At 61.7% G+C, this 8,359-nt stretch overlaps 1 protein-coding gene across 1 annotated transcript in view; it reads left to right on the forward strand.

Moving 5' to 3' along the window:
* Unc5b (unc-5 netrin receptor B) overlaps positions 1 to 6,668 on the forward strand; it is a 75,097-nt gene extending 68,429 nt beyond the window's left edge. Inside the window, exons 14-17 of the mRNA XM_077105342.1 lie at positions 765 to 914; positions 1,364 to 1,528; positions 2,268 to 2,449; positions 3,702 to 6,668. Coding sequence (XP_076961457.1) covers positions 765 to 914; positions 1,364 to 1,528; positions 2,268 to 2,449; positions 3,702 to 3,867 — 663 coding nt within the window. The 3' untranslated portion in view covers positions 3,868 to 6,668. The remainder of the gene's footprint in view (positions 1 to 764; positions 915 to 1,363; positions 1,529 to 2,267; positions 2,450 to 3,701) is intronic.
* The last annotated feature ends 1,691 nt before the right edge of the window (positions 6,669 to 8,359 follow it).

Here is an 8,359-nt window from a genome sequence, read left to right on the forward strand (position 1 = left end):
AGACAGAGCAGGGCTGCTGCCACCAGTGTGGCGTCCAGCCTGAGCAGAATGCCAGCCCCTGACCTCCCTCCCTGGGCTGCGGTCCGTCCCCTATTATGGGCTGAGGCACCATAGGTGAAGGGCCGGGGGGACAGGGTCTCCTGCTGGGACCACCCATCTGGAGCCCAGGCGGCCCGGGAAGGGCTGGAGGCTGCTGGGGAATGCTCTTAGGCCCGGATCTCTTGGTGCTGGGCACTGGCTGGTCCACTCTGGTCAGAGAACAGTGTGGAGATCAAAGACGAAAGGTCTACTGATGGGCTTGCTTCTTAAACCCCTCGTCTGTCCGTCCATCCATGTTGAGTTCTGTTCATGGGCCTACTCGGTGACAGCCCACTGTCCCCGCCATCTCCCTTCCATCCGTTTATGTTTCCTTCCAAATATCTCTTTATTCACGTCCCACCCATTTCCACACCCACTTCCACAGCCTTCTTTCTCCTCCTGTCTGTCCGTGCAGTTCTGCATCCGTCTGTCCACACCGTCCGTCTCTCCGCCCAGCCATCTAAGTCCACTCATCCATTCCCCTCTCCCACTGTCTGGTTTTCTGTTTGTCCATCTGCTGTCCTGTTCTTCCATCTGTCCACCCACACGTCCATTCACCCAAAGCACTCGCTCACGGGTCCCCCGGGTCCTGCACGTGGTCATGTGGGTCCCTGCGCCCCACCCCTCAGCCGCTAGTGGAAGGGGCCCAAGGCCAAGCCTGATGCAGTCCCCCGCCCCGGCCGCAGGAGGTGCTAGAGCTGGAGCGGACGCTGGGGGGCTACCTGGTGGAGGAGCCCAAGCCCCTGCTGTTCAAGGACAGTTACCACAACCTGCGCCTCTCCCTGCACGACGTCCCCCATGCCTGCTGGAGGAGCAAGCTGCTGGCCAAGTACCAGGTGAGGCGGCTGGGGGCCGGGGGCACCCGGCTGCTCCTGCCCCCGCCCCAGCCTCGCCCCTCACGGCTCTCACGCCCTCTGTCTTGCCTGGCCGGTCTCCATGCCGTCCTCGGGAACACCCCAGCCTCTGGGCCCGTGACAGCCGGTCCCTCTCCCACGTCACACAAAGCCCACACCCATCGTCCTCAAAGAGGCCTCGCCACCTGAGTGTGCGTGCCTGCCCACTGTCCTGACTGCCTCTGTCCCCCTGCAGCGGGGGACCCCATTGGCTCCCTGAGGTGTCCCGGCTCAGGCACCCATGCACCCCCCCAGCCAGCCAGCTTAGGGGCGCTTCGCCAGCTCTTCTCCCCTTTCCTTCTGGTGGGGAGGCCTGAACGCCCCCAAGGGCCCCGCCCTCCTGGCCTCCAGGCTCCAGAGCACTGACTGGGCCTGACCCCTGCCTCCCGCAGGAGATCCCCTTCTGTCACATCTGGAGTGGCAGCCAGAAGGCCCTGCACTGCACGTTCACCTTGGAGCGGCACAGCCTGGCCGCCACGGAGCTCACCTGCAAGATCTGCGTGCGGCAGGTGGAAGGGGAGGGCCAGATAGTCCAGCTGCACACCACACTGGCCGAGGTGAGGCGGGGCTGCGGCACACGGACCCGGGGTCCCCCTCCCGTGGGCAGAAATGCGTCTCCCACAAAGACACCTCGCCTTCACCTCCCGAGTCAGAGCAGGCACTGGTTCACAGCCATCACTGTGTGCCATTCCTGTGCCAGGTACATGTGACCAGGTGACACACGTCACCTCACTAAATCGGCACAACCCCAGGGAGACAGCTGATGGTCCATGTCTGGAAGATGAGGAAGCAGGTTTAGGGACAATCACGACAGCAATGGGACCCAGGTCAGCGCAAGGACAGAGCCTCCATGCTCAGCCACTGTAAATCCAGACTGAGGTTAAAATCCCAAGCCACCCAGGGCGACGATGCTGCTCCCCTCCTCAGTGCAGTAGAAAGAGCCCTGCAGCAGCTCTGCCTCCCACTAGCATGGGACCCTGGCACCCGGCTCTGCCCCCTCTGGACTGTGTTTCCTCATTATAGAAACTGGTCTGCGTGGGCTGCACTGTGGTGGGCTCCTCGGGTTCCTGACCACGCGTCAGCCTTAGCCAGGAGCAGGCACCTACGGTGACAATAGTGTGGTGACACAACCCTGAGGACTGGGGAGCAGGATCTGCTCCTGGGGGAAGAGGCCCTGGCCTGTGCAGCTGCCGGCTGCCCCAGGGAGGGGCGAGGCCCAGCCTCTGAGTGCTGTCCAGGGCAGGGAGCCCAGAGCAGCAGATGCCCAGCACCGTGGCCCTCTTTCCTCCCCTCCAGACTCCTGCTGGCTCCTTGGACGCCCTCTGCTCTGCGCCCGGCAGCGCCGTCACCACCCAGCTGGGACCCTATGCCTTCAAGATCCCGCTGTCCATCCGCCAAAAGATATGCCACAGCCTCGACGCCCCCAGCTCGCGGGGCAGTGACTGGCGGCTGCTGGCGCAGAAGCTCTCCATGGACCGGTGAGTGTCCGGGACCAGAGCCCAGGTGGCCTCGTCCTCGGTCTGGTAGGCGGGGTGGCACCAGTCTCCACCATTGGTGGCAGGTCAGGAGCTCGGTTTGGATGCGCTAAGTCTGGGGATGCTGCTCCGGGGTGGAGGGTCGAGCTCCGAGCGCCAGCCTCCGAGCCAGGCAGGCTGCGGACCACCTCACTCTCAGGCTGTGCCTTCCCACCGCGGTCTGCAGAACGCCCCACCTGCCCATCTGTGGGACGACCTGAGAATCAGACCGAGCCCAGGCACCAGCTAGATGGGGTCACCACCAGCACCTCAGTGCCAGGGACAGAGCAGATGCCCCCGAAACACTTGCCCAGTGACAGAACACACCTCGGTGTCAAACTCCTTGTGAGGCTGGGGCTGGGACTCAGTAGTAGAGTGCTTACCTCACACGTGGGAGGCCCTGGGTTCGGTCCTCAGCACCACATAACAATGATAAGTAAGGATGATCCGCCTACAACTAAAAACAAATATTTTTAATTTAAAAAAAAAAAAAAAAAAACCTCTTTGTGAGAACTTCCAATGCTAGAGGCCTCTGATGACAATAGTGACTCATTGAAAACTGTCCACCCTGCCCCGAGCAGGTGCTGTAGACAAGATGTCTTACAGAGATGACGACCGAGGACTCGCAGAAATGGCACAGGCCCCGTTCCTGCTCTCGGGAGTCCACGGGGCAAGACCAGGCAGGGAATAAAGGGGGAGGAAGCTCGGTGGGTGGCGCAGGCCTGTCACCCCAGCAGCTTGGGAGGCAGAGGCAGGAGGATTGCAAGTTCAAAGCCAACCTCAGCAACTTAGTGAGACCCTGTCCCAAAATAAAAATGGCTGGGGATGCGGCTTCGTGGTAAGGAGCCCCTGGGTTCAATATCTGGTACCAAAAGAGAACCGGGCAGAGGCAGAGGAGAGACTGGCCATGTCGCCCCGCCCCCAGCCCACTGTGCCCGTGGACAGGACGAGAGAAGCCTAGACCCTTGCTTTGCGTGAGCGTGGATCCTGCTGCAATGCCAGGAGTGACTGACAGGTTCCCATTTAAGAGACGAGACTGAGGCTCTGAGAGGCCACTGACTTGCCAGGGCCACTCAGCCTGCTGGGATTCAGACCCAGGACTAGGGACGCTGGAGCCCACAGTCTCCCCACCTCCTGTGCTTCCTCCACCCCAGGCTCCTGGGAGGCCCTGAGTGCTCCCGGTGGGTGCCACATGCCCCTCTCCTTCCCACTCCAGGTACCTGAATTACTTTGCCACCAAAGCGAGCCCCACGGGCGTGATCCTGGACCTCTGGGAAGCTCTGCAGCAGGACGACGGGGACCTCAACAGCCTGGCGAGTGCCTTGGAGGAGATGGGCAAGAGTGAGATGCTGGTGGCCATGGCCACTGACGGGGACTGCTGAGTGCCCAGAACCACGGGCCATCAGGGACAGACGGAGGCCGTGCATGGAGGCCGGGGCAGCCTCCTCATGGAGGCCGACAGTGGAGTTGCCCCCGCTCCTCCCCCGTCTGACCACAACCAGCCTTAGAAAAGCCACGCCCTGCACTGCCCAGAGGGCGGGTGCTCCTCGCCTGCTGCCTGCTGCCTCCCTGGCCTCACTCCCTGTGGGAGCTGGGGGCGGACCCTGGGCAGTTCGCGGGGCCAGGAGGTGGCCCTCCCTCCACCCACCTCCCGCCTGCAGCTCCCGGGTCCCTCGGGTCGGTTCTCACACTCCCTCTCCCTCTGCTGCGGACTCCTCCAGCCCCACTCCCTCTCCCCCGTCCCCACAGTCCAGGCTGACGCTCCGTCCACAGGCAAGAAGGGAAGGAGGGCAAGCAGGCGCCTCGAGGCCGGGAGGAGAAACGCCCCCAGGGAAGGGAAAGCCCAGTTTCTTAGGAAACGCAAACCATTTTTTATCCAGATATTTGGATAAGTCCTTTTTAAGAAAAAAAAAAGAAAGAAAGAAAGAAAATGAACAAAAAAAATGGAAAACTTTTCCCCCCAGTACAGGTGAGAGTGGGAGTGTTCTGGCCACGTGTGCGTGTGTGTGTGCGTGTGTGTGTGTGTGTGTGTGCGTGTGCGTGTGCGTGCGTGTGCGTGCGTGTGTGTCGGGGAGAGACAGCAGGTTCTGAGACTGAAGGTCTCTGCTGCTGAGGGATCTTTTTGGACTAAAGGCTGACGAGGCCTCAGTCCCCCAGCGGTGAAGGGAGCGGGTCAGGCAGGCTCTTGGCCCCGAGTTGCCCCCGGGGACGGGGACGGGGACGGGGACGGGGACGGGGACGGGGCCCTCCCATAGCCCGGAGACCCCAGGAGGAGCAGGTCGGGGGCCGGGCAGCTGTGGCCAGGCAAAGGCCCTTCTCTCTTCCTGGTCTGGTGGCTCCTGGGAGGCATGTGACTTGGAGTGGCCCCCGGAGCTGAGCCAAGGACACACGCTCCAGGACCCTTCCCTCCTGGGGAGGGGCCTGGTCACTGCAGCCTCAGACCAGGGGACTCCTGACCCCCAGGACCCACGGTCTGCCCTTGCCCAGCCTCTGCTCCTGTGCAGTGGAAGGGGCTGTCAGAGGCCTGTCACTCCACGTGGCTCTGGGGTGGCGTTGGGGCAGGTGTTGCTGTCAGCCTGGGTGGGGAGACCACATGCCCCCCAGGAGTGTGGGGGGAGTCCAAGCCCCACCTCTGATCCCAGCAGGCGCCTCCTTCAACCCCCCCATCACTGCTGTGTGGAAGTGGGTGGGGCTCCCAGGATGGAGGAGCTGCCCCCCCCAGCCTGTTCTGGAATGTTCCAAGGGCCTCTAAGGAGAAACGAGTTCCTGGCCCCTTTTGGCCTGACCACAGGGCAAGGACCAGGACCTCACAGTGGACAGGGGGTTCATCCAGGGCTGCTCCCCCTGGGTCCCCAGCCTGGCCTCCCTGCAGTGGACCTGGGGGCTCCTGGGGCTTCTTCCACCCACCACTGGAGCGGGGTTGGCCACAGGCAGGGGAGGCCTGCTGGAGGCTGTAGAGGGGATTCCTTCCCTGGGCCTGTGCTGGGGTCGGCAGGGTTCTGGGCTCTGGCCCAGGTGGCTCTGTGGCGCTGCCTTAGGGCTGCAGTGAGCCTGTTGTACCAAGAGCACTGGCTCCTGTGGGTTGCCCCCGCCCCACGCCACCGTTTACCAGCACAGGTGAGGGCCTTTCTGTCTGGTGAGCACAGTCCATGGTGGGCTCTGCTGGTGCTGCCCCCTCACAGGCTCCAAAATACCCACCTGCAGCTCAAGAGCAGGAATTAAGTTCCATCTCTGCGGTGAAACTGCTGTGTGACCTTAGGCACATCACTGCCTTCTCTGGGCCTAACATCCTTTTTATGCCTAGAAGGCCCTGCAGCTGTCTGAGGCCCACACCATTCTCTGGGTTTTGGAAGGGACCCCTCCTGGGTAAAGTGGACCACAATCTGCCTGCTATGTTCCCTCCGCCGCCCAGGACAGGGGCTCTTGGTGGAGGGGGCCCAGCCAGCCAGTTCCAATCTGACTTCCAGAAGTTGTGGACCAGCGCCTGGAGCTCAGAACCAACCGGCTGGGCCCTTCCAGCAGTCGTCCCCACACTGCCGCCTTGGGGTGGGGTCGGAGGCGGCTCCAACTCCTTCCTGAGGAGCAGCCTGGGTGCTGTCCCCGTCAGCAGCATGGGTGCCGCAGGGGCCTCTCAGGGCAGCACAGGGGTGCCCCGTCTCGTCCCTTCGGTGTGTGTGAGCATGCGTTTCTCCCTGGGCACAGAGGATGCCCCTCTGGGAAGCTGCGCCTGTCCCCACCTGTGGGGGGGCGTGGCCTCCTCTCCGCCCCAGGTTTGCACACCTGGAGGTGGGGACCCTTCTCTGCCCCCCCAAGTCCACAGGGTGTCAGTGCATCTCCTACGTGCCTCTGCCTTCCCTGCCCCGGGCTTTGGCACCCGGGCCAGGGACCGCCTCATCTCCTGGGCCAGCCAGGCCCCCCAGTCCCCTTCCCCAGCTCCCAGGCAACTGAGCCGGGCCCCTTAGCAGGCCTCTGAGGACAGGTGACCGGGAGCCTGGGAAAGGGGCCGCTGTCCTGGGGACAAAGGGCTGGACCCCTGCCTGGGCCATGGGCACCGTTCTGTGTCCAGAGGGGCACAGGACCCCACCTGTGTTCATTCTGTAAACTCCAACCTGTACATAACGTTCAGCATTCCTATTGTAACAAAATTAATTTTTATGAAATAAATTATATTTCCTAGTCTAATAAAAAAGTCCAAGTCGTGTGCTGTCTTCTTGACATCTGTCATCAGCAGTCGGGAAGGACTGTCCTGTTCCTCTCAACTTCTGTAAGGCCAGGGGTGGCCCTGTGGGTCTTCAGCTCAGACCCCTGCACATGATCACACCCATTGTGCAGAACAGAACTGACGCAGAGAGGGACCCCACAGTGAGTCCCATGGCTCTGCACCTGGGCCCTGTGCTGTCGTGCTGCCCGCACGCGGGATCATGGGTCTGTTCAAGGCTCATTTGAGTCTGCCAGGGGCTGGGTCATGGTTGAGAGAGGCCCCAGCATCCCTGCCTCCTGGTACAGAAGAGACCTCCGGGGCCTGAGGCAGAGGGGTCAGTTCAGAGCCCTCACCTGGGCCAGGAGAAGAGTATGCAGGGAGAGAGGGCTGAAGGGCAGACTGGGCTCCTGTGACTTTGGTCCCCGGGCTGCCATGCATGGTTGGGCTGGTTACGCACTGGACAACAGCAGCCCACAGAGTGGGTGAGGCACCACCCACGGGCAGCAGAGAGCTGTGCATTGACTGTTTCCAGCAGACGGCAGCAGAGTCTTGTTCTAATAAAATCAATACAGAGCTGTCAAGCTTCCCCGAGACGGAGGTAACTGGGGATGAGGGAGTCCCCTTTTCTATTTTTTACAAAGCTGCCGTACATATTATTGGTGACAGGCCATTTAATCTGATCCCCTCTGTAGCTGGTCCTCAGGTTTCCTTGTGTGAGTTGGAGCTGGACCCACCTTTCCCAGCATGCACTGTGAGTAGAGCCTGTGGTCTCCTAAAGTCTGGGGTGAGTGCCCCTCTGGCCCCTTCATGGAGAGGCCCAAGCCCATCAGCTGCTCTCCTGTGACCACCTGTGTCCCTGGTGTATTTGGCCATGGAACTCAACCTGCTCAGGCCCAGAAGTACATGGTACCCACGGTCCCTGCCAGCCCTGACCTCCTGGAGCCTGTGCCGGCATCACCCAGCCATCCCCCTGTGCGGGGAGCATGTGCTGTGGGCGGGTCTCACACGGGATGTTACCAGGACAGGGGGACCTGCTGTCTGAGGGAGCAAATGGCCTTGTAGGGAGGCAGAGCCCTGGACAGTGTGTGTGTGAGTGTGTGTGTGTGTGTGTGTGTGTGTGTGTGTGTGTGAGAGAGAGAGAGAGAGAGAGAGAGACGCACAAGAGAGGAGGAGGGGACACACCCCACCCAGGGGGGCTCAGACACTGTACCGGCTGGGCGCAGTGACACACACCTGTAATCCCAGTAACTCAGGAGGCTGAGGCAGGAGGATGGCAAATTCAAGGCCAGCTGAGCAACTTAGTGAGACCCTGTTCAAAGTAAAAAGTAGAAAGAGTTGGGGACATAGCTCAGTCGTGTAGCGTCCCTGTGTTCCATTACAAAGAAGGAGAAGGAGAGAGAGAGAGAAAGAAAGAGGAAGGAAGGTCGGTCTCATTGTGGTTGCTGAGTCCTCCGTCCATCTTGGAACTCCCCTACTCTGAGACCTCTGTCAGGCAGGCCCCGAGCCCAGGGCTGTCCGTGCCCAGCCTCCCGCTGCCCCACACCCAGCAGCAAGCCGAGCCCCCTCCCGCCGTGGTGGGAAGCGCCCTGTACGGTCCCTGCAGAGGGAAAGCCCAGCCTTCCTAGAACTGGCCCGGGAATCAGGAGTCCCCATTCCTGGCAGGACGCTGCGTC

This window comes from Callospermophilus lateralis, chromosome 15 (assembly GCF_048772815.1).
Source record: "Callospermophilus lateralis isolate mCalLat2 chromosome 15, mCalLat2.hap1, whole genome shotgun sequence".
Lineage (NCBI taxonomy): Eukaryota > Metazoa > Chordata > Mammalia > Rodentia > Sciuridae > Callospermophilus > Callospermophilus lateralis.